At 52.2% G+C, this 25,781-nt stretch overlaps 1 protein-coding gene across 1 annotated transcript in view; it reads left to right on the plus strand.

Annotated features, from left to right (window-relative positions):
* COA8 (cytochrome c oxidase assembly factor 8) overlaps positions 1 to 12,223 on the plus strand; it is a 36,938-nt gene extending 24,715 nt beyond the window's left edge. The window contains exons 2-5 of the mRNA XM_082619780.1: positions 257 to 454; positions 1,155 to 1,218; positions 9,188 to 9,278; positions 11,821 to 12,223. Of these exons, the coding sequence (XP_082475906.1) occupies positions 257 to 454; positions 1,155 to 1,218; positions 9,188 to 9,278; positions 11,821 to 11,926 (459 nt within the window). The 3' untranslated portion in view covers positions 11,927 to 12,223. The remainder of the gene's footprint in view (positions 1 to 256; positions 455 to 1,154; positions 1,219 to 9,187; positions 9,279 to 11,820) is intronic.
* The last annotated feature ends 13,558 nt before the right edge of the window (positions 12,224 to 25,781 follow it).

A 25,781-nucleotide genomic window follows, 5' to 3' on the forward strand; every position in this document is an offset into this window, starting at 1 on the left:
TGTATATGATGCAAAGCACAGGTTGACATTCTTTTTTCGCCTTAGGATGTTGAATTAGTCCAGCACCATTGTCGAACATGTTTGGTGTAGTATTAGTGGGAATGCTATTTATTATAGTTCTTTTAATTTGGATATTCCCTGGCACATAGTCTTAAAAAGAGGAAGCTAACAAGGGTCTTTAATAAATCTGGGCTGTTCACTTTATAATACTAGAGATTCGTTAAGTTGTACGGTAACCCCATGCGTTTTGTTAAAGGTCTCAAGATTCTGCCCTCCAAGAAAATCTTGCCATGATTGGATAGGACCCCCAGATAAATATTCAAACCTTCGACCTGTTCACTTCTACATCCCTGAAAATGAATCGCCATTGGAACAAAAGTTAAGAGAATTAAGACAAGAAACACAGGAATGGAACCAACAGTTCTGGGCAAACCAGAATTTGACTTTTCTTAAGGTAAGTTTAGGTTTCGGGTCAGAATGAGAAATAATACAGTTGGCCACTTGGGGGCGCTAAATCTTTAGCCTCTGCTTTGCCTTTCAGTTATTTGGCAGCATCTCATTGCTTCCCCGCCACACATATGTATGCGTAGAATTTTTAAATCGGTATGTAACTGTAAAGAAGAAATATTGATCATTCACAGAATCACTGATCTTGAGACGTTCAAGGAAGTAAAGGGAGCAGCAGAGCCAGAACCAGAACCGCAGGTTCCACGTGTATATATGCCTGTGTGTGTCCGTTTATGAAACTATGGTGTCTGGGACGTGTTGTCATTCTTCCTGAGGATTCAGGATTCTTAACAGCATACTCATCAATAAACTACGAGAAAGGAGTATAAATATTCTAATGCAGAAGAAAGACTTAGGCGATACACGTTTATCCATTTGGGCAGGCTAAGTCACATGGAGTCGCATTTATCTTATTCTGTGGATTTATAAACAAACAGTGCCTCCCAGAGGTTATTAAACATCTCATTTTCAAATCCTATTTCAAGCATGAAACTTTTAACTAAGTTCAGATGGTTTAAAACAGGCTTTGAGATGGGCTACTTCTCAGGAAATCCACATCCAGACCTCCAGAGCGCTGAGAGCTGTGTCCTAGCCGAGGAAAAGCGGAAAGACGAAGAAAGGGGATTCTGATAGCTGTCTTCTTTTAGGAAAAAGAAAAATTTGTTGACTCAAGACTAAAAGCCAAAGGCCTGGAACTGAGAGCTGAATCAGGTGAGTGAGTTCTTTTTCTGCCAACACTGGTTTTGTTTGAGTAACTATATGAGAAGGTGTGAAGAAAGAGTATGAGGGCCTCCCTGGCTGTCCAGCGGTTAAGACCCGCACTCCCACTGCATGGGGTGCAGGTTCCACCCCTGGTCAGAGAACTAGATCCCATGTTCCTCTCGGCACAGCCAAAAAAAAAGAAACGAAAAAGAAAGAATGTTGAATGAAGTAGAGAAGCTCAGGGGGCAGGCCGTGGCTCCAGGGGCAGGCGCTGTGAGGCCGCGTCCTCAGTGGGACGTGGCTCCAGGGGCAGGCGCTCTGAGGCCGTGTCCTCGGTGGGACGTGGCTCCAGTGGCAGGCGCTGTGAGGCCATGTCCTTGGTGGGACGTGGCTCCAGGGGCAGGCGCTCTGAGGCCGTGTCCTCAGTGGGACGCACGTCTGTCCTCCTGCTCCCTCTCCTGTCTTTGGGTGAGGTCAGCCCTCTCGTCATATTGGGTCATTCTGACCGATGACCTCTTTCTGACCTTTGGGCTTATATCCGAGGTCCCATGGTTCAGCAGCCTCTGTCTCTTCTGCCCTGGCTTCTCTTCCCTACTTCCTGATGGCAGTTCATGGTCCCACTGGCCGTGAGCCGGAAACTGCAGAGTCATCCTGGAAGCCCCTCCCCACCCCTTCATCCTTCATCTCTCCACCAGATTTACCTCTTAGGTGTTTCTCAGCACCTTTGCTACTCCCTGTCCTTTTTTTTTTTAATATAATAAATTTATTTTTATTTGGCTGCATTGGGTCTTTGTTGCTGTGCACAGGCTTCCTCTAGTTGTGGCTCGCGGGATTTAGAGCGCAGGCTCAGTAGTTGTGGCGCACAGACTTAGTTGCTCGGTGGCATGTGGGATCTTCCCAGACCAGGGCTTGAACCCATGTTCTCTGCATTGGCAGGCAGATTTTTAACCACTGTGCCACCAGGGCAGTCCCTACTCCCTGTCCTTTAAACATGGCTTTAATTCAGGCTCTTGTTAATTCTCTGCCTATTGCAGTATCTTCCTAATTGGTTCCCTGGCCCCCAGTCTTTAAATCAGGGGTCATCAGACTTTCTGTAAAGGGCTAGATAGTAAATAGTTTAGTCTCTCTGGGCCATATGGGTCTCTCCTTCAACTGGTCAGCTCTGCTGTTGTTCTGTGAAAGCAGCCATAGAAAAAAATAAATTAATGGGTGTGAACTTGTCCCAATAAAACTGTATTTACAAAATCAGCTGGTAGGCCAGATTTGGCCTACAGGCTGTAGTTTAGCAACTCATGCCTTAAATCCATTCTTTGCGGTGTAGCCAGTCTGTTCTACCCAAAGTGCAGTTCTGACAGTTGCCACTCAGCTTAGGTTCTTAGATTTCCTGGGACGACAGGGTGACAGCCGACAGAGTGACAGCCGTGCTCCTCCTTCTGGATTGGAGGCCTGCCCGGCCCCTGCCCGTTTTACCTGTTTTACCTGTCCCTCTGCCTACCATGCTGTCCTTTCTTTTGGACAGAGAATCTAGTGCTCAAAATAACCTTCAATCATTTTGTCTTGCTGTTGACGTTCGGCCTGAATAAGATTTTGTTCTGTTGGTTAAACAGATGTCTACTGTCAAAACATTCTGTTGGAAAATCTGAAATTGTTGACCCCCAAAGCCAGGTCTTTGTTGGGCTAAAGCACCGTGACTCTCCCTGCTCGTGGTAGCCTTGCCTGGGCTCATTAGAATAGAGGTCTGGGGAGGATGGAGTTAGCCCCGTGCTGGGCCCAGTCCTATGCTGTCTGCTGCACGGGCCCCGCTGAGGGTCTGGGAGGGCAGGAGTGAGCAGGAAAGGGTGCTGTGTCCTATCAGTTTTTGTTTGTTTTTTGGTTGTTTTTGGGGGGGGGCAATAAATATTTTAATTTTTTATTTTTATGGTGACAGACAATTTTCAAGTTTATTTCCTTTTTTTTTTTTTAATACAAAGCTAAACCACAAACAGGTACAACCAAGACATTTTATCTCCCATTTACACACTCCCATTGAATCCTCCTCCAATTGGCTGACCGCTGAGCAGGCAAGTGTGGGGTGAGGGGAGAACTTTCTTAGGGAGCACCGTCCTTAGGCTGGGGGCTGGGACATCGAGGCGAGGACAGGCTGTCATCCCGAAGCACAGAATGAGAGCCCGACTTCAGGACTGTGCCCTTTGCACATATGTTCTGTTTTATTTCCCACGGTGAACCAATGAAGTAGGTACTGTTACTTTTACCATTTTGTAGATGAGGATCCCGAGGACGAGTTGTTTGACCAAAATCACAGAGTGAGTAAGTGGAGGGGCCTAGGTCCTGACCTGGAGAGTGGGTCCCAGGGAGGCCCACGGGCCACTGTCTTCTGTGAGTATCATGGGTTCCTACTGATGGCGTTACTGAACGTTGAAAGACGGGCCTTAATTAGATTTCAGATTAGTTTGGTAAGAAAACAGGAAAGAGTATGTTGAGGAAAGGACTCGTGAAGGGAGGTGCCCGCTCTGTCAGCTGTTTACACAGTTACCAGGCTGCAGTGATGGAGATGGGGGCAGGGGGACAGGTGGGTCACCCCCATGGGCCAGAGCACACGGGTGATACCTGAGTGCAGGGGTCTCGCAGAACCCAGGAAAGAGGAGTTTCGTTTAATAAATGATGTTGGAGAAACTAATCATTTTAGGCCCAAAAGGATAAATTTAGATTCATGCTCCCTGTAATACAAATGTATTCCAAACGGATGAAAAAGTTAATTATTAAAAATCAGTTGTTTATGGAGTAAAAAGTGAAGTACATCGCTCCTAGTTGTAGAAAGTCTAACAATAAAAGTGACCCTCCATTATCTGGAGGAGTGATGATTCCCTGAGCTTGCCAGTCAAGGTAGAAAGATTCAAGAACGTGAAAACTGACAGTGTCTGGATTAGTCAGGATTCCTTTCATCTGTCCTCCTGGAAAGGAGAGTCTGCTGAGGGAACACGAAGTGGCTCACACCCAGGACCAGGGGAGAGCCGGGCCCAGGCATGGCCTGCACTCAGATGCTGGCACCAGAGGGAGCCCAGGGCATCCTCCCTCCTCTCGTTTCACCTCCTCTCTGCCCTGCTGCTGCAGCCTTCTCTTGCCGTAAACAGGCCTTCTCCACCTCTCAGTTTATACCTCCCAGGTCCAGGGAAGTAGCCAGACTGAGGCTCTGCCCAGGCGGGGTTCTGCTGAAGGAGTGAGGCTGCTCCACAGACAGCGCCCAGCAAACCCGAGGGCCAGGCAGGGGGTCCACGTCCAGGAAACGCATTGAACGTGAACGGCAGGTGGCGGGAGGCGTGTGTGGCAGAGATGAAGAGGCGTGTGGACTTTATGAAAAGCCTTAACGACTTTGTAGAAATAACAAAACACCTGCAGATGAATAATGTGACTACAAGAAAAAGACTCCTCAAACTAAATTTCACAGTGTGTATTAAAACAGCACCTAGGCCTTCTTTTATGCTTACTGAACTCAAGGAGATGTTTTCCCAGCTCCTTTTCCAGAAGGATTTAGTTGCATGAAGTACGCATATGCCAAGAAGCGGGGAAATTATGACCACTGCATATCTAAGAATTCATCCTATAGGAAAACACAGGAAGACTTCACTCTGTTCCTTGCAGCATTGACTTTCATTGCCAGACAATGGAGAGTATCTAAATATCCGGTCATTTCAGATTAGATAAGGCTGTGGTGGCCCACTGCGCACTGGATGTTCACTGGAATATCCTGCAGCAAGTCTAGGAACATCATTGACTTAATTTCAAGCGCGAAGAGTAGATACTGTGATGTCAGCGCTGCCTGCCCCCAGATGAAATCTCGTGTAAGGCAGGCAGTGCCGTGGGAGGGTTCTTGCCTCTAGTTTCTTGTACTGCTGAAGTGTTTATGCAGCTGGAGTGGGGTGCCATCAGGATGGATTTACTTTAAGTCAGCTGGTATTTAAGAAACACCCACTCGGTTTTCGGTAAATGTGTAATAAACTAGATTGTCTGCCTGTCATTCTTAGTATTTCTAAAGTTCAGTATCACATTGCAGCGTTGACAGGTGTGGAATCTGAAGTACTTAGCAAACATTTATGGTGCTTCTGCTTTATGCTGAGCGTCTCCTGGGAATGTTTGGGCAGGACACCAAACTAGACCAGTGGCTGAAGGTGGCACCGCGACCTGTCCTTAGAACCCTGGGGCGCCTGCTGTTGTGCCAGCAGCGGGGACGCGTGCGCCCCTCTGTGCCAGGCCCGTCCCACCTGCCGCCCCAACCGCGACTCCGTTTGTCTGAGGGCAGCCTTCTGAGGTGTGCTGTTGTGACCCGCGTCCTGGAGCCCGGGGAAGCCACAGTCCGGCCACAGGGCCGGCGAGGGACGGAAGCCCGGCCCGTGGAACCGCTGCCTGCGGGGCCGGGAGGACACGACCCACCTGCTCAGCTCCTCTCGTCAGTGTGAGAGGCAGGGGAGGCCGGCTGGAGGGTGCGCACACGCCTCGGCCCTGGAGGACCGGCGGAACCTGCTTGCGTGCGGGCCCCGCCCCCTGAAGGGCGAGAGCTCCGTCCCGGGCGCCCTCGTCGCGCTCCAGCCCTGCCTGCCCCTCCCCTCCCGCACTCTGTTCAGCCGCGTGTCTGCCTCTCCACACCCTTCGTCTGCTCTGCCCACGCTGCTCGCCTTCTCTGCCCTGTGGAGTCCTGGCTGGCTGTCGGCTTCCCTGGGAGCCTTCGGCTTCCCTCCCCTCCTCAGGCAGCTGGTTGTCCCTCTCTTTGCCCGATCAGCATCCACCCCTTGATTGATTCCAGGTATTTATTGAACACCTGCCACATCCCAGGCTAGTCCTGGGGACCAGCTGGGGACAAGACAGAGCCGCGGCCTCGCCGTTGGGGAGCAGACTTCCTGGCGTGGCCCGGGAGGGTGACCAGCAGACAAACAGCTCGGTGAACGCACTCCGCGCTCCCGGGGTGTTGACCGCGGGGGAGAAAGAAGCCGGGGGGGGGGGGGGGGGGGAGGGGCGGCGTTTTAGCAGGGGCCCTGGGGAAGCCCTCTCTGGGGGGCGTCGGGGGAGGTTGGGAGCGGGTCTTCCAGATGGAGGTTTCGAGGGCCAGCAGGAGGCTGGGTCAGCGGAGTGAGGACACGTGGACTCGACTCTTCACTCAGGCGCGGGGGTCCAGGTGACACGTGGGGCCCTGCTCAGGCCGGCTGGGAGGTGGCCCTTCTGTCTTTGTGGGGGACGGCCACGCTTGTACGGTGCGGTCTGCGTGTGCCTTTGTGCTGTGTGAGTTCAGGGTTGGCCACGTTCCCTCCTGTTTCTGTAAAAACGTGCCCTGGGGCTACCTTCCCAGCTCTGTCTCTGTCCCCCAAAATCCTGGTGCAGCTGAAGTGTCAGCATCAGCTTTGCAGCCAGGAAACACGGCCTCTGTCTGGAGTCCTGGCGAGTGGACTGACCCCTGGGGGAGCCAGAGCGGGGGCCTCTCTGTTTGGGGGCGCTCTGCACGTGCAGGGACCCCGGGTGCGATGCCTCTTTGGAACTCGGGGCTTCTAAGCCAGATGGCTCTCTCCCCATGGTCTCATTCCTTCGCCCCTGAGCCGCTGCGGGGTGTCCTGAGACTGGCCCCTGGCCTGCTGTACCGTCCCGAGTCACAGGGGCCCTACTGCCCGCTTGGCAGGCTGTGGTTCCTGTCCTGTGTGGCCTTTCAAGTCTCGTGAGAGTGTGGAGGGCAGGGGCAGCCCTGAGGGTGGGCGTCACGGTTGGCATCTCCTACCACAGAGGCTACCAGGTCAGTCCTTGTGTGTGTCACCAGTCCCCACCAGCACCTAGTGTGTTACCGGGTTCAGTGTGTGCGCACTGACTCGGAGTGGCACGGTTAGGCTGCTGTCTGCCCCGGGCTGCGTTCTACTTAGGAAGCATGTCGTTTCCCTTATGCTGATAGACTGGTAGCCCACAGTCTCCACTCAGAAACTTCAGAAAGCATTGGCCTGTGTGTGCTGAAACACATCGCACACCTATGCATATATCAATTGTGAAGAAAACTAGTTACACTGTAACCATTAGGGTCCAATGGTAGAGGAAGGTATTTTTCCCCTTAAGTCTCTTTTTCTTTACTGAGATTATAATTCACGTACCGTAAAATTCACACTTTTTTTTTTTTTTTTTTTTGCGGTACGCGGGCCTCTCACTGTTGTGGCCTCTCCCGTTGCGGAGCACAGGCTCCGGACGCGCAGGCTCAGTGGCCATGGCTCACGGGCCCAGCCGCTCCGCGGCATGTGGGATCTTCCCAGACCAGGGCACGAACCCGTGTCCCCTGCATCGGCAGGCGGACTCTCAACCACTGCGCCACCAGGGAAGCCCATTATTTGCCATTTTTATATCTTCTTTGGAGAAATGTTTATTCAAATCCTTTAAAATTGGGTAATTTTAAAGGATTTAATTGGGTTATTTCTCTTTTTATTGTTGAGTTGTAAGAGTTCTTTACATACTCTGGATATTAGACCCGTATTAGAAGGATGATTTGCAAATATTTTCTCCCATTCTCTAGGTTGTCTTTTCACTTTTTCAGTAGTGCCCTTTGAAGCACAAAAATTTAAAATTTTGATGAAATCGGGACTTCCCTCGTGGTGCAGTGGTTAAGAATCTGCCTGCCAACACAGAGGACATGGGTTCAATCCCTGGTCCAGGAAGATCCCACATGCCACGGAGCAACTAAGCCTGTGGACCACAACTGCTGAGCCCATGTGCCACAACTACTGAAGCCTGTGTGCCTAGAGCCCATGCTCTGCAACAGGAGAAGCCACTGCAATGAGAAGCCCATGCACCACAACAAAGAGTAGCCCCCGCTCACCACAACTAGAGAAAGCCTGTGCGCAGCAGTGAAGACCCAACGCAACCAAAAATAAATAAATAAAATTAAAAAAATTTTTTTTTGGATGAAATCAATTTTTTTCTTTGTTTGCCTGTACTTTAGGTGTCATATCTAAAATGCATTGCTTAATTCAAGGTGATGAAGATTTGCACGTGTTTTCTTCCAAGAATTGTATAGTTTTATCTCTTACATTTAGGTCTTTGATTATTTTTGTTTATGGTGTGAGATGGGATTCGGCTTGTTTTTTTTTTCCATGTAGATATCCAGTTGTCCTAAGCATCGTTTGTTGAAAAGACTATTTGTCCCCATTGAATTGTCTTGGCACCCTTGTCAAAAATCACTTGCCCATAAATGTTTGGGTTTAGCTCTGTTCTATTGATCTATAAGCCTGTTCTTCTGCTGGTATCACACTGTCTTGATTACTGTAGCTTTGTAGTAAGTTTTGAATATGAGAAGTGTGAATCCTCCAACTATGATTTCCTTTTCCAAGGTTGCTTTGGCTACTGGGTTTCCTTGCATTTTTATATAAATTTTAGGATCCACTTACCAATTTCTTTTTTGTTTGTTTTTTTTTTTTTTTTTTTTGGCCGCACCATGCAGCTTATGGGATCTTAGTTCCCCAACCAGGGATTGAACCCGGGCCCTCGGCAATGAGAGTGCAGAGTCCTAACCACTGGACCACCAGGGAATTCCCTGTCAATTTCTGGGGCGAAAAAAAAAAAAAAGGCCAGCTGGGGTTTTGGTAGGGTTTGTGTTGAATCTGTATGTCATTATGGGGGAGTGTTGCCACCTTAACGGTATTAGGTCTTTGAAACCATGAACATGGGATGTCTTTCCATTTATTTAGGTCCTTCACTTCTATGTTTTGTAGTTTTTAGTGTGTAAGTCTTATACTTCCTATCTTAAATTTATCCTGTCTTTCATTCTCTTTGATGCTGTTGTAAGAATTGTTTTCTTAATTTTGTTTTCAGATTGTTTATTGCAAGTGTACAGAAATACAGTTGATATTTGTATATTGATCTTGTATCCTGCAACCCTGCTGAACTCATTTGTTAAGTCTAATGATTATTTGTAGAACCCTTCCCCTTAATTCTTAATGTTTAAGTTGAAATTAATTTTCAGGTCAAAAAGCAACATTGAATGCAGAAGAAATGGCTGACTTTTACAAGGAATTTTTAAGTAAAAATTTTCAGAAGCACATGTATTACAACAGGTGGGTGTCTACGTTTTTCCTGAAAATTTGAATATCACAACCATATTCTAGGATTATTTTGCTATCTGAATTTAACATTTGTGTTTATATTAAAGGTAGAAGTTGCTATCAACTTAGTTTTTGCACTTTTAAATAAAATTGACAGCTTAAAGTTATTCGCATGGCAGCCCTAAAGCAGCTCGCGCCCCTAGTGCGTAGGCAGTGGGTTTCCTGCACCGACTGGATTCCAGGGTAGCCAGACGAAGGAGCATTTCTCTTGGTAGAAGAATGACAGCTAACGCGGGAGTGCTGGAGCTAGATCTGGGCCTGATCACCCTGCAGCTGCTAACCGCTGGGCAGCAGGGCCGATGGGGACTTCGTAATGGACGGGTCGGGCTGATCGCACCTGAACCCCTGGCGCCTATTCACGCCGTGCGGAGCGGGGCAGCGGCCTGCGTGCACCTCTGTGAGGTGTCCTCACCAAAGAAGGGGACTGCAGTCTGGCAGGCCTCCGGGTCTCATACCAGGTTACAGGAACAAGATAAAAGGGTGTGTTGGGGGGTGGAGAGAGCAGTTCACAGACCGTGCTTAAATCGTAGCCTGAAGATACAGTCCCAGATGTTGGAAATTCTGCAAGACAGATGATCCAGTTTCAACCAGTAACTAGGATTAAAAAAAAAAAAAAAAAAAAAGGACAGCTTAAAGTTACTTGCATGGCAGCCCTAAAGCAGCTCGCGCCCCTGTGCGTAGACAGTGGGTTCCACACAGGGGGAACTAATATTATAGAATAAAAGAGACTTCATGCCGTGTGGGGACATTGTTTGGATCCTAATACAGACAAACCACCTATGAAAAGGTATTTTTGACAGTCAGTCAAAGGAAACTGAACAGTGACTGTATATTAGGTTGTATAGATAAGTTATTGTTCATTTTATCAGATACAATGATGGTATTGTGGTTAGGTGTTTCTAAGAAAGGTTTTGACGATACATAGTGATGTGTATTCCCAGGTGTGACGATAGGACGTGGCGTTTGAGATTTGCTGTGACCTTCATAGGGCAGTGGCCACGCCGGATGGGCAGGTGGGGCAGGGTCTAGACAGTGGGGTGATCGTCAAGTCTGGAGGAGCTCTCGCGTGACACTCAGGCATGAAGCCCAGTCCTGCGCGTCCACAGAGTCCGTTGCTGATGCTGTCATGTGTCACTGAACTAGCTGAGTTATTCAGTCAAGCCAGTATTAGTTAGGTTTCCCTGGACCTTTGATTTCTGGTGTGGACACAGCATGTTCACATCTTGCTTCCTCTCCGGTAAGCTTGATGTTTTCCGTGTGGCACTCGGAGTGGAGAGAAGGTCGGACAGCAGTGGAGCCTGAGCGCTCCCCCTCTGTGCCCGCACCACCTCCTGCCCCTGCTTTCCTTACGGAAACAGGAAAAGCTTAGTTTGTCTTTTCCACTACACTTTATCAGTTCAGGTTGTCTGTATCGGTGGAGTGGAATCTGGCTTTTCCCTAATAACCTAAGAACTTTAATCTCGGTGGGATACCAGTTTTCTTTTTTCTGGAAGCCTTTTTTATTTATTTAGGGCATTGCTTCCCATTTATAGCGTCATTGAAGTGGATAGAAATGTAAGGATCGTTCTCGCATGGAGAGGGGTTTTCTATCTAGCCGTGCAAAGGCTCCAGGAAACGGGCGTTTTTACCTCTTGCTAGTGCTTCACTTAAGCCCTTGATTATTCTCCATTCTTCTATGCTGAGATCCAGTCAACCATTTGAGTCTAGTCTGGAATAGCAGTTCCATGTTCCCTCATTAGCTCATTTGGACGAAAAGCATTGGCACTTGTTGGCATTTCAGCTTCCAAGGGCTCAGCACTGAGAGTCTGGAATGTGTGCTTTCCATTGTGGACACTTGCCAAGTTTTGCCCATTCAGCTGCTGACAGTGCGGTGAATTTGCAAGTTCTGACATGTTCTTTAGAGTAATTCACAGGCAAGTGAGCCTATGACAGCGTGTAACTCCATCCCAGTATTTGTATGAGAAGTTCTGGAATGATCCCTTTCGAGACACAAGTTACCCAAAAGTTCAGATCATCTAGAAAAAGAAGATATGAAACTTGATGATGTTGGCACTTGCGATAAGTTAGCTTCTCAAGATGGAGTACTTTTGTCATGTGCTTCTTATGCAATTAAGGTGCCAAAGCCTGGAGGGTCCCCACTGAGTTCCTGCAGAGCCTCCAGTCCTTTTCTGAGAGGTTATGCCCCCATCGCTCTACAGTTGTGTCTCCGAGAGAATGCCACTGGGCTCTGGGGGCCCCAAGGCTTCTGAGAGCTCTTTCTGTGTCTTCTAGCAAAAACTGAGGAAGACTGCAGCAGCCTCCAGGAGTGGGAAAAGCGGGGTCGGTGTGCACTGGGCACGTCAGCCTGATGAAAATCCAGGTGGAAGGCAGGCTTTTATGGGCAGTCTAGCTTTAAAGAGGGCGGGAAATGGCAGAGACGGTGGGGAAGGGTGGAAGAGGAGACAGTTCGGATGCCTGAGCGTGGGTCATGTGTGCTTGTGCTGTTCTTCTTTAGGGACTGGTACAAGCGTAATTTTGCCATCACCTTCTTCATGGGAAAAGTGGCCCTGGAGAGGATTTGGAACAAGCTTAGACCGAAACGAAAGAAGACCAGCAATTAGGAGCCCACCCTGACCCACCCGCCAGCGTCTAAGTTTCCACGAGAAGCAGCTGCTTATAGGAGCTCGTTGTATGAGGGCTCTAAGACCTGTGTGTGCAGGGCAGGCTGGGAGGACGCGGGTCCTGGTGCGCTGTGGCCCACGTGGCTCCGTCCTGACTGTGGATTCCAAGCTGGCTCTTGGCAATGGAAGTGATGTTAAATAAAACCCAAGCACTGTGTGCCTGTTTTCTGTGTTTTTGAATTATACCAATTTGAAAGAGAACAATATAAAGAGATTAATAAAGTTTCACTTGAAAAATTTGACTCTACTGATAGGAATGTTTTGGAAGCTGGCTGCAGTGTTACCACGGCCTCACCTGACCAGTGAGCCCTGGTTATTGGAGGGCCCCGGGTCCAGGCCCTGATGAAGCGCAGCTGTCCTGGGAGGCGTCCGGACACAGGCCCGGAAGCAGGTGCGGCTCCTCCAACAGACCCCAGGGGACTTCTCTCCATTTATTCCAGGGAGGCAGAGGCTGTTTCCAAGGTTTTCCGGAACAGCTCACTGTGGCTCATGTCCCTCTGCTTCAGTTCTTATAAAATCAGCATTGTTTGAAGTAGGATTATGTGGTTATAAAATGATGAGGCTGTCTTTGTACTGGGTCCTGGAGCCGTGGCGGGGAAGGGGTGGGGGGACCTGCCTCAGTAGCGGGGAAGTGGCCTTCAGAGCCAGGGCACAAGGTGACCTCTGAGGACAGATGAGACATCTGGATTTTACCAAAAGCCACTTGGCAAGCAGTTTTTTTTTTTTTTTTTTTTAAGAAGATGTTGGGGGTAGGAGTTTATTAATTTATTTATTTTTGCTGTGTTGCGTCTTCGTTTCTGTGCGAGGGCTTTCCCCTAGTTGTGGCATGCGGGGGCCACTCTTCATCGCAGTGCACGGGCCTCTCACTATCACAGCCTCTCTTGTTGCGGAGCACAGGCTCCAGACGCGCAGGCTGAGTAGTTGTGACTCACGGGCCTAGTTGCTCCGCGGCATGTGGGATCCTCCCAGACCAGCGCTCGAACCCGTGTCCCCTGCGTTAGCAGGCAGATTCTCAACCACTGCGCCACCAGGGAAGCCCCTGGCGAGCAGTGTTTATTCCCAAACGGGATGTGACAGTGGAGTCGAAAGGCTGGAGGTTTTCTGTGGCTTATAGACTGCTACCACCGACGGTGATTTCCAGGAGAAAGTCCAGAGACCGGAGGAAGCACGTCATCCCACCCCACCCCAGGCTTTTAAGGGCCACGCAGACGGACGAGGGTGATGCTGAAGAGGAAAGCCGAGCGCTGGGCGCCACTGAGCGCCGTGGTTCCTGGCGAACGCTGTGCGGTCCATCAGCTCCGTGGGCTGTTAACCCAGGTGTCCATGGAGGTCCCCAGGGAGTGGAGTGCGTGCACCAAGCAGCGTGGGACACGAGGCTTCACAGAAATAACCCCATCTCACGCATCACGCCACTGCCTCTGCTAAACAACCTGTCACCAGCACGTGTGACACTGTGTGCGTCTGCAAAGGAACGCCAGCACAGTTAGGGGACCGGGTTGGGCCCTGGTTCCATGTGAGTGAGCCGGGAGGCATGAACTGTTCTATAGCTTTTAATTCTTTTTTTTTTTTTTTTTTTTTTTGTGTGTGTGGTACGCGGGCCTCTCACTGTTGTGGCCTCTCCCATTGCAGAGCACAGGCTCCGGACGTGCAGGCCCAACGGCCATGGCTCACAGGCCCAGCCGCTCCGCGGCATGTGGGATCTTCCCGGACCGGGGCACGAACCCGTGTCCCCTGCATTGGCAGGCGGACTCTCAACCACTGTGCCACCAGGGAAGCCCATTCTTTTTTTTTTTAATTAATTAATTATTTTATTTTTGGCTGCATCGGGTCTTAGATGCGGCACATGGGCTCTTTGTTGTGGTGCACGGGCTTCTCTCTAGTTGTGGCGCATGGGTTCCAGAGCATGTGGGCTCTGTAGTTTGCAACATGCGGGCTCTAGTTGAGGCTCGAGAGCTCAGTTGCCCCGCAGCATGTGGGATCTTAGTTCCCCGACCAGGGATCGAACCCACGTTCCCTGCATTGTAAGGAGGATTCTTTACCACTGGATCACCGGGGAAGTCTTTCTAGCTCTTTTTTAAAAAAATGTATTTATTTTATTTATTTATTATTTCTGGCTGCGTTGGGTCTTCATTGCTGCGCACGGCTTTCTCTAGTTGTGGCGAGTGGGGGCTACTCTTTGTTGCAGTGTGCGGGCTTCTCATTGCGGTGGCTTCTCTTGTGGCAGAGCATGGGCTCTAGGCACACAGGCTTCAGTAGTTGTGGCACGTGGGCTCAGTAGTTGTGGCTCCTGGGCTCTAGAGCACAGGCTCAGTAGTTGTGGCTCACAGGCTTAGTTGCTCCGGGGCATGTGGGATCTTCCTGGACCAGGGATCGAACCTGTGTCCCTTGCACTGGCAGGCGGATTCTTAACCACTGCGCCACCAGGGAAGCCCTCCCTTTTTTTTTGTACATAAATTTATTTATTTTATTTATTTATTTTTGGCTGCTTTGGGTCTTCGTTGCTGCACGCGGGCTTTCTCTAGTTGTGGCAAGCGGGCTTTCTCTGGTTGCAGCAAGTGGGCTTTCTCTAGTTGCAGCTAGCGGAGGCTACTCTTTGTCGCAGTGCACGGGCTTCTCATTGCGATGGCTTCTCTTGTTGCAGAGCACGGGCTCTAGGTGCGCAGGCTTCAGTAGCTGCGGCACACGGGCTCAGTAGTTGTGGCTCGTGGGCTCTAGAGTGCAGGCTCAGTAGTTGCTCTGCGGCATGTGGGATCTTCCCAGACCAGGGCTTAAGCCTGTGTCCCCTGCACTGGCAGGTGGATTCTTAACCGCCATGCCACCAGGGAAGTCCTCTTTCCCTGTTTAACCCTAACAGCATATTGGAAAGTCGGCCTCTGGGAGGTCCAGGGGAGCGTCTTTATGACAGGCCTGCACAGAGGAGCCTTCCAGAGCAGACAGGTCTACCCAACCCCGCCTTCTGGCCTCAGCTTCCTTGGCCACGATGACACTCACCTGACAGAACCCCTGGGCGCATTCCACGTGCCTGTCGGGTCTCCTCACAAATGGGGAAATTAGTGACTAATAACACTCAAAGGGGCTGGTTCCCAGGCACCTCAGGGCCTCTGTGGGGGGAGGGCGACTGGAAGGCAGCCCCTGTCGTGAGTGGGAGTCAAGCACCTGCACCGGCGGTAGCTTAAGCAGGAGGTGCCTGTAGGTGGATGTTGATACACGGGGTCTTCGGGGATTGCCTCTCCCCGAATGAGCCCGCACACCACTCCTGTGGCCGGCAACCCCACACGGGCTCTGGAGGACACGTCGCAGCATTGGCTGCAAAGAAGCTCTGTGCTGTGTTCCGATCCTCCGTCCCTCCCCTGAGGACACAGGCTTGGCGGGCCCTTTTCCAGCCAGCCCTTCAGGCCACTTCCACGGCGCAGGCCTTCCACGCTGGAGGAGGGCACACAGCCACGGAGGCGCCTGCACAACAGGCCTCCTGTTCTGCACATTTGCAAAGACTAATTTACACTTCTGATTAGTGGGGAAATCATAGAACTCATGGGAAATTGTATGATAAAGTTTTGTGTGTGTTGACTTTTTTTTCCCCATTAGCATTGCTTTTTTTCTACTTCTGAAAACAGAACAACAAATAGGCATATTCTCTTGACAATTTTTAAGTTAAAAATTTAAGAATGCCTCTGGTTAGAAAGTTGGGACAGTGCAGGGAGGAGCAGACAGCAGAGGAACAGCCTTCCTTTACGGGGAATCAGTTTCCCAAAGGGGAGGCTGTGCGTTCTTGCTCAGCAAGGCCGCCTGGCTGGGGGGCCGGTGAGAGCTGGGGTTTTGGCGCCGGCCGTGCTCTCTCTTCCTCTGGGGTGCGGCCAAGCCCACTGGGGAGGCCTCAGTCCTGTTAGATTCCCTCTCAGACTCCATTGCACCCATGTTATTCTTATTTCAAAGAAATTGCCTTTTAACAACTTCGAGGCCTTCTGAATACGTGCTCTGGCACCTCCATTTCTTCCCAAGGTGTTTGCACCGTGGTGTCTCATCTGCCACAGCTGGGAAAGCCCAGTGCTTCCCATGGGCCCCGGGCGTACGCCGCCTGCTCTTGGCCAGCTGCACACTGCCCACCCGTGAAGGCTGTGGGTGAGTGGGAGCGTTCATTCATACCACAGATACTGAGTGCCTGTCCGTGCCAGACACAGGGGCTGTGATGGTGAGGACTTGTTGTTGCTTCCGCTGCAGCGCTTACAGACTAGCAGGATTTAAGGTAGGAGAAAAAATTAGTCACGTGATGAAGAACCCATGAAGAATATTTTATGGAATCACCTGATCTGATTTGCATGTTTATATTCCAGGTTAACCATAGATTTTAATTACATTCCTTCAATTGCAGAAGCATCTCTACTTAAAATGTACTGCAATTATATCTAAGTGCTAGTTAATTAACATATTTTCTCGCTGGTATCACAAAGAAATAGCATCGTAAAGTTGATAGCCAAATTTTACCTTTTATTTTTATTTTTTAACTTCTTGTCTTACGTTGGAGTACCGTTGATAAACAGCGCTGTGTTCGTTTCACGTGTACAGCAAAGTGGATAGCCACATTTTAAACCACGGGACTTCCAGTGGGGACGTACACACAACGACGTGAGCCCTGCTAGGGCACTGTCCCCCTCCACACCTTCCATCTGCTCGCCGAAGGAGGCACCTCTCGTGCCCGGTCCCTGTCCTGACCTCGGGGGCCTCAGGCGCAGCCTACAATGCCCTCACCCCCTGATTGGCTGGCAGACTTGCTTGTGTTACAAGACTTGGCTCCCCAGAAAAACTTCCCAGGGGGCCTGCCCCTCAGCTCTGCTCAGGAGACTTGCCCACCTGAACGGAGCTTTGCCGTGTCCATGGCTGGCGAGTGGCCCAGGGCACTGCCCCCCGAGCCTGCAGGAAAGGAGGGAGGCTGGAGGAGCAGCGAAGGGTTTACAGGCCAGGCCCAGAGAGGGCTGTCACTCATTTACCTTCCGTGGAAGCAACCCTTGTAGCTGAGCAGAGGCGAGTTGGGTCAGGCTGGGGTGCTGGTGACTCTGGACGTGCCCGCTACCCCTTGCTGGGAGGCGCATCTCTATGGCATCCCTCTTAGGAAGCCTGACCCCTGTGCAGGGTGCCCTCCTCTCGGAGTGGACGAGCCTCACCTCAGAGATACCACAAGTCCCAGAGGCCGAACGGAATGAAGAGTAATTTTGTGTGAGTATGTGTGGTAAAATACACATAACGTTAAGTTAACCATTTTTTAAGTGAACAGTTCAGTGGCATAAAGTACATTCACATCACCACCATCCGTCTCCAGGACTTTTTCATCTGAAACTCTGTCTCCATGAAACACTAACTCTCCACCTCCACCCCCAGCCCCTGGCCCCCAACAGTCTGTGAGTCTGACTGCCCTGGGGGGTCTCATCCGTATTTGACCTTTTGCGATTGGCTTATTTCCCTTAGTGTGACATACTTAAGGCTCATCCATGTTGTAGCAAGTGAAGACGGTTTTGTTTGCCGTCTCAGCTCTGGCACCTAAGCCCTCTGAACCTCAAATGCACTGTAGACCGAGAATGGTGAGCCCTCCAGCAAAGGGCACGTGACGGTGTTCCATTTGGGGTCCTGTGAAGACAGTGGAGTCCTTGCTTATTCATTCATTCATTCATTCATTCAACAAATGCTCAGAAGCACCTGCTGCGCGCCAGGCCCTGCTCTCAGCCCTGGGAATGGAGCAGCCCTCATGGGCTGCCCTGCCCACCTTGTGGCCCCAGTGCCCTGTGCCCACATGGTGAGGACAGCCACCCTCGTTGCTGGGCAGTGCCCCTGCTCAGACACTCAGCTCACCTCACTGGTCTTCCAGGAAAGTCATTTCTTTCTTTTCATGCCATTGAAAATGAATTGATCAATCTTCCAAAAATGTTCAGGCTGCATTTGGAGCTGCTTGGCTATTGATTTGCGGTGATGATTGTCTTCACTGAGTCCTGAGTTGGTCTTTGGGTGGAAAAAGTACAGGAAGAGCTGCCAGAGGAGGGGATGAGATGGATGGACGAGGTCGGTAGGTGTCTTGAGGTGGTTTCTATCCAGGTAACTGGGGGCTCTAAGCTCCCCCAGGCCCATCCCCCCTTCCCCTCACCCCAGCACACACACCTGAAGACTTGAGTTTATCGTCCAAACAGATCCACAGTGTGGTGCAGGGTGGGAAGATTAACACAAAGGAAGCCAGAGCTGTGGTGGAGAGGCCCTTGAGAGGCGCTGCTTGCTTGCTTGCTTGTCTCTGTGCACACGCAGGCACACACACCTGGGTTCCACCAGCCACAGCCAGACAGAGGAGCAAACAGCTGTGGGCACTGGCTTGTGAAGAATTGGCCCACCTGCCAGGAAAACCAGTAGGCAAAAGAGATTTTATTTTAAAAAGAAAGCAGGGAAAAATAAAAAATAAAAAAATAAAAAGAAAGCAGGGACTTCCCTGGTGGAGCAGTCGTTAAGAATCCGCCTGCCAATTCAGGGGACATGGGTTCAAGCCCTGGTTCAGGAAGATCCCACATGCCATGGAGAAACTTAAGCCCGTGCGCCACAACTATTGAGCCTGCGCTCTAGAACTTGCAAGCCACAACAACTGAGCCCACGTGCCACAACTACTGAAGCCCACGTGCCTGGAGCCCGTGCTCCACAACAAGAGAAGCCACTGTGATGAGAAGCCCGTGCACCGCGATGAAGTGTAGCCCCCGCTCGCCGCAACTAGAGAAAGCCCGCACATAGCAATGAAGACCCAACGCAGCCAAAAATAAATAAATACATTTAGTTAAAAAAAAGGAAAGCACAACATCCTAATGTGTCCCTGGTGCCTCCCCAGGCCTGGCCACAGTGGTCATATGTCAAGCATGGCCGTGGCCTGGGGAGCACCCACTCTGGTAGGGATGTAGCAGGACACCTGGCAGGGCCCCCAGCACAGACCCAGCTGCCCTGCCATGGCTGGGGGCCTTCTACGTAGAAAGCAAGACCTCCCATCAGCCGGGCTCCTGCTGCATCTGGCTACAGACTCCAGAATCTGAGCATCTGGTCCTGCAGACATGGGGCCCAGAGGTCACCAAGGGACGTGACTGCCCGGGCCGGGGAGGTGACCTTCAGCCCCGCCGTCGCAACCCCGCCCCGCCCAGTGCTCGCCATGCTGCCTGGGGCAGCCGTGGACACAAGTGTGCGCCTGATGGCACTTGTAACGCCCCGGACCCCTTTGCCGAAGAACAGTAACAGTCATAGTGAGCAAGCGTTATTGTCTGCCAGGCACGGCTCCTGCAGCTTTATGTAGGTGGCCTCCTGGCATCCTCAGAACGGCCCTTGGGGGGTTCTGGGGCCCCTCAGAGCACAGGGCGAGGCGGGTCAGGCCAGCACAGGCCCCTGCATCCAGGGGCAATTAGAATCAGGTCTGCTCTGATTGGCCCGGCCAGGTCCTGGGCCCGCCCCCCGGCCTATCAGATGCTGGCAGGGAGGATGGATGCTGCGGAGCCCGAGTTCCCAGGTGTCCTGTTAGGTCAACAATGCGCGGAGGCTTGCAGTCACTGCTGCAGCGCCGGGGGGTCGTCCGTGAACAAAACTGGCAGACGACGTGCATGCAGTAAAGAGTAAATCGTACCAGGTGCTCAGTGCTGTGGGAAACTAGCGGGCAGACTAGGGAGTTTGGGAAGGAGCAGATGGCAGGGGCGCCTGACCCGGAGCCGGGCAAGAGTGACTAAGGCCCCGGGCTGCAGCGAGCCCGGCAGAGCCAAGAGCAGCAGGACGGCCAGCGTGGTGGCACAGCGGGAACCATGGAGGAGGAGGGTGGGAGGAGACAGGCCAGGGCCTGGCGGGCCACCACGCAGACCCTGGCTTTTCCCCTGAGTGCTCCGGGGAGCCACCGAGGACTCTGTGCAAGGGAGGCCGTGGCCTCCTCACTCTGCCAGGGGGCCAGGGCAGCGGGGGAGCCCCACGTAGGCTACTGCCGGGACTCGGGTGGCTCTGACTAGGGGCGCAGCCAGGAAGGCGGTGAGAAGTAGCCCGTCCAGTACAGGAGCCACGAGCCACGTGTGGCTATTTACATTTCAGTAAATATAAAGTGCAGTTAAAAACTCAGTCCCTCGGTTGCACTAGCCCCTGTCAAATGCCCAGCAGCCACGTGTGGCTCGTGGCTACTGTATTGGGCATCACAGATGTGCAGCATTTCCATGGTCGCAGCAAGTTCTGTTAGTGCTGGCCTAGGAGGTGCCGTAAGGCATGTTCTTCCTTCTTTGGTCCCAGAGGGGAGCTTGGAATGTGTGAGTGTGGGCTGGGCAGCAGGTGGGGCAGGACAGAGCTGAGAACTGAGGAGGGGGATGCAAAAGGCTGTGTCCCCAGGAGGACAGGTGGGCCATCCAAGTGAGTCAGTACCTGACTGAGCGGGGAGGGGATCCAGAAGATGCTCCAAGCCAGGCACGGCCCCTCCGGCTTTTCCCAGGATGTCTGGCAAGAAGCACTGCAACCATGGCCACATGGTAGCAAGCACTGGAGATGTGGCCTGTCTGAGCTGAGCTATCTGTAAGCATAAACTGCACCCCATATTCCAAAGACTTAGTGTGAGAAAAGGAATGCAAACTACCTCATAATTTCTTATATAGGTACATGCTGAAATAAAATTTAGATAAATTGGGTTCGGTAAGATATATTAAACAGCCTTAAAAAGAAAAGAGGGGCTTCCCTGGTGGCACAGTGGTTAAGAATCCGCCTGCCAATGTAGGGGACACGGGTTCGATCCCTGGCCCGGGAAGATCCCACATGACTTGGAGCAACTAAGCCCGTGCACCACAACTACTGAGCCTGTGCTCTAGAGCCCATGAGCCACAACTAGTGAGCCCACATGCCACAACTACTGAAGCCCGCACGCCTAGAGCCCGTGCTCTGCAACAAGAGAAGCCACTGCAACGAGAAGCCCACGCACTGCAACGAAGAGTAGCCCTCACTCGCCTCAACTAAAGAAAGCCCTAGCGCAGCAACAAAGACCCAGTGCAACCAAAAATAAATAAAATAAATTAATTTTTTTAAAAAAGAGGACTTCCCTGGTGGTGCAGTGGTTAAGAATCCACCTGCCAATGCAGGGGACACGGGTTTCAGCCCTGGTCTGGGAAGATCCCACATGACGTGGAGCAACTAAGCCCATGTGCCACAACTACTGAGCCTGGGCTCTAGAGCCCACGAGCCTCAACTACTGAACCCACGTGCCACAACTACTGAAGCCTGCGCTCCTAGAGCCTGTGCTCCGCAACAAGAGAAGCCACCGCAGTGAGAATCCTGCACACCGCACCGAAGAGTAGCCCCCGCTCGCTGCAACTAGAGAAAAGCCCGTGCGCAGCAATGAAGAACCAAAGCAGCCAAAAATGAATAAAAATAAATAAATTTATAAAAGAAGAAAAGAAAAGAAAGGAAATTCTGGCCCATGCTGTAACATGGATGAACCTCGAGGACAGTGTATACAGTAAAATAAGCCAGACACAAAAGGACACATCCTGTATGATTCCACTTACATGAGGTACCTGGCGTAGTCAAACTCATAGAGACAGGAGGTCGAACAGTGGCTGCCAGGGCCGGGAGGAGGAGAGGTTATTGTTTAATGGGTATAGAATTTCAGTTTGGGAAGAAGAAAAAGTTCTGTGGTGATGGTTGTACAATAATGTGAATGTACTTCATGTTCCTGAACTGTACACTTAGAGTAGCTAACAGTAAATTTTATGTATATTTTGCCACAATTTAAAATATTTTTTTAAAATTTCTGATAAAATTTGCTGAAGAAACAACAACAATATATGTATGTATCTCTTTTTTTTAAGATTTAACTTTATTTTTGGCCGTGCTGGGTCTTCGTTGCGGTGCGCGGGCTTCTCATTGCAGTGGCTTCTCTTGTTGAGGAGCACAGGCTCTAGGTGCGCGGGCTTCAGTAGTTGTGGCTCGTGGGCTCTAGAGCGCAGGCTCAGTAGTTGTGGCACGTGGGCTTAGTTGCTCCGCGGCATGTGGGATCCTCCCGGACCAGGGCTCGAACCCATGTCCCCTGCATTGGCAAGTGGATTACTATCCACTGTGCCACCAGGGCAGTCCCTGTATATATCTTATTAAAGTAAATTTCCCCTGCTTCTTTTTTTTTTTTGCAGTACGCGGGCCTCTCACTGTTGTGGCCTCTCCCCTTGCGGGGCACAGGCTCCAGACACGCAGGCTCAGCGGCCATGGCTCACGGGCCCAGCCGCTCTGTGGCATGTGGGATCTTCCCGGACCGGGGCACAAACCCGTGTCCCCTGCATCGGCAGGCGGACTCCCAACCACTGCGCCACCAGGGAAGCCCTCCCCTGCTTCTTTTCATCTTTTTTACTGTGGCTACTGGACAACTTTAAATAACACTGTGACTCGTGTTAGCTTCCTGGTTCTGTGAAGAGCCTGACCGCCCTGGTGGCCCCCCAAAGATGTGTCCACATGCTAAGTACCTAGAATTGTGACCTGATTTGGAAGCAGAGGCTTTGCAGAAGTAATTAAGATAAGGATGTCAGGATGAGATCATCCTGGATTTAGGCTGGGCCCTCAATCCCTTGACAAGTGTCCTTAGAAAGGAGAGGGATACTTGAGACAGAGACACCCAAAGGGGAGGGCCACGCACAGACAGACACAAACGTTGAAGTGACGTGTCTTCAAGCCAAGGACCTCAGGAGACGTCAGAGGCTAGAGAGAGGCCTGTGACAGCCTCCAGAGGGAACCAGCCCTGCCCACACCTTGGCTTCCAGTTCCGGCCTCCAGAGAATACACTTCTGTTGTTTTAAGGCCTAGGTTTGTGGTCTCTTGTTCCGGCAGCCATGGGAGTCACACGCTGATGGGCTCCAGACTTAGGGTTAGAGAGGAGAATGGCAGGAGGCACGTGTGGCACGTAGGATGAGGTTGGGTCGCTGTGCAGCCCTGGAAAAGGGGAACGAGGTTATGTCTAACGGATCAGCAGATTCTACAATGAACAGATAGGTGAAAATTTCCAGAGGCCCTGCTAAAAGCCTCTTCCTGAATCTATTCTCCAGAGGCGAGAATGTGGGTAAAGGCTTCAGTCTTACTGAAGCACCCAAGTGGGCACTCGACTTGGGTCCAAGGACTAGACCTGAGTTGAGGCCTCACAGCCAATTTCCACACTCGAGCCTCAGTGTCTCCATCTGCAGGGTGGGATGGTGCTCCCTGCCCTGGCTGGCTCTTGGGGAAAGGGTGTGCCAGAACATGGGATAAGGGTGGCCTCTGGTTGCTAAGCTTCCCTACAGATGGGGGTCACGGGTGCTGAACGAAGGTAGAGACCAAGGGTGCAGCATAGATGGACCAGGTCAGCCCAGCCCAGGCGGGCTCACCCCGGATCTTCTGAAGGCCGGGTGTTTTCCTTTTTAGCCCATTGCCGTGATGTATCCACTTGCACATTTCCTTGTTCAGCGCCTGTCCCCTCTCCGCTCTGTCCCGCAGAGCTGAGTGGGGCCTGACGCCGTCAGAGGCCCATCCCAGGGCACCGAACGCAGGCAGGGCTGAGAGCCCTCCCTGGGTGTGGGCGGCCTGGGTCTGCCGTGCTCGCAGGTTTCCTCAGGCCTGGCCTTTCCCTCTGCACAGGTGACCAGCGCAACAGACGTCCTGGCAGGGTGGGAGTGTGTTGCTTCTGCTCCTGGGGGAGACCCTCTAAGCCCAGCTTTGGCCAGCCTCCGCCCCCAGCTCCCTTTCTCAAGTCACGTGATCCCAGCTGGGCCAACATGCAGGTGATTCTGGTGGGAGGAAATAATTGACCCTCTTCTCCCAAGGGTGACTGAATCCACCAGATCACATGGGGACCAAGAAGTCTACTAAGAGAGGGAAAACCAGCGTGAACAGTGCTCATGATTGCACCTCGTATATAGACAGGCTTGTCTGGCAGCCAGGGGTTTGGGGGAGGAAAGGGGGAAGTCAGTCTGGAGGGTGGTTCATGGGGCCTGGGAGGTTCAACAAGCCTGACAGGCTGAGCCGAACCGGCGAGCGCGCAGAAAGTCTGCTCGGAGGCTCCCCTCTGCACGCCACCCCACCCCGGGGAGACGGGCCTGGGTGAGCTCAGAGAGCTCCCGGAGAGGGGACCAGCTGCCCCCAGGCACCAGTCCCCGCCCCCCATCCTGCGGCAGCATGCTCCCAGGGCAGCCCCCATAGGCAAAGCCAAGCAGTATGAGGTGTTCTCCTGGCTAGGGGTGGGTCCTGGGGGGCTTGGGACCTGGGAGGTGGAATCCCAGTGAAGCCCAGGGCATTGCTGATGGGTGGAAGGTGAGGGTCTCTTTCCTTCTGAACTGTGAGGTTCAAAGATGTGATGTCTGGAACTGGTGCAGCCATTTCTGCTCCTACAAAGAGAGCCAAGCTGAGGCCTGATCACACCCCGAACAGAGGCAGAGGGAAGAAAGCCACAGGACACAGAGCCCCCTGCCTGATGGTGGGATCCCGAAGTCCAAGGGCACCCGCAGGTGGAGCAGGGGAAGGGCAAAGCCGACTAGGATTCCCACCTGGGATGTGTGAAATCAGCACCTGGGGTGTTGATTGTTTCCTCGTTTGTTCATTCGTTCATTCACTTGTTCATTCATTCAGTCCCACTGACTGAGAATCACTGTGTCCAAGAACCTGAGTGAGGCCTGGGGTGTGTGGGAAGGAGGAGGGGCCGGAAAGAGATCGAGGTGGGGTTCGTGCTCCCAGAGCACCCATAACAGCTTGGAGACAGCCTGGTCTTACTGGACGAGGCTGACACCGTGGAGAGGATGGGAGGAGGCTGAGTCCTGGGGGGCGCGTCTGGGCACACGCACGAGGCCAGCGCCATCAGGCATCCAGAGGTCAAAGTCCCCAAACAGACTTCTGTTCGTGGAGGGGGGCTGCAGCCTGTGCTGATTCCAGGACAGACTTGGCACCTGCGTGGCTATTTTTGTCTAAAAATGAATAAGCTACCCATCTGGCCGTCTGAGGAGCCCCAGATTTGTGTCCTTGAGCAAGTCCACCGCCACCCCCGGGATTGCAGCTGTCTCAGGTGAAAAGAGGGGGCGGCCAAGTTGTGGGCTTCTGGGCTGTCAGCATTCTGCACAAGCAGGGCCTTAGGGGGAGGGTCAAGAGAATCTCCCCCTGGAAGGGCCTGGCGACCTGCCTCCAGGGCACTCCTGCGTGGGGAGTGCAGAGCTGAAGCAGCAGAGTCCCTGGGAGAGAGAAGGACTGGAGGACTGCCTGGAGGAGGCCAATTGCACTGGGCCATAGAATGTGGAGACAAGCGGACAGGGGCAGGGAGGCGAGAGAACACGACACGGTCAGTGGAGGCCGTGAATCCACCTGTGACCTTGGGGGCTGGGGGCACAGGCCAGCCGGGACAGCAGCCCAGGCCTTGGAACCTCCTGCAGCCCTTCAGGCTCTGGGCACTGCTGTAGACGCCCCCCAGAAGGAGAGAGGAGCAGAGGGATCTCGCCCCGGGGTGTGGTCGCCGTGGGAGACTCTGGCTGAGCCCCTTCCCCTGGGGGTGGAGATGCCCCCAGGCTCTGCCGTCGGTCAGCTGCCCCCCAGGGATTGGGGTGAAACATGGGACTGGCACTCCTGAGCCCCTTTCTCACCCACCAGCTCCTCACAAGGTTCTGGGGCCAGATGGACAGCATGATTACGCCCACGTTACAGGTGGATAGACTGAGCCGGCGCAGGAGTGGAGCGGGGCTGGGTCCTGCTCTCCTGATTGCAGGAGAGTGTGGCCCCTCACAGGCCACAGTTCAGGACTGAACTCAGTTTCTCCTCTTTCCCTCCTTCCCTCCTC

The sequence above is a fragment of the Mesoplodon mirus genome (assembly GCF_964341445.2).
Source record: "Mesoplodon mirus genome assembly, chromosome: 4".
NCBI lineage: Eukaryota > Metazoa > Chordata > Mammalia > Artiodactyla > Ziphiidae > Mesoplodon > Mesoplodon mirus.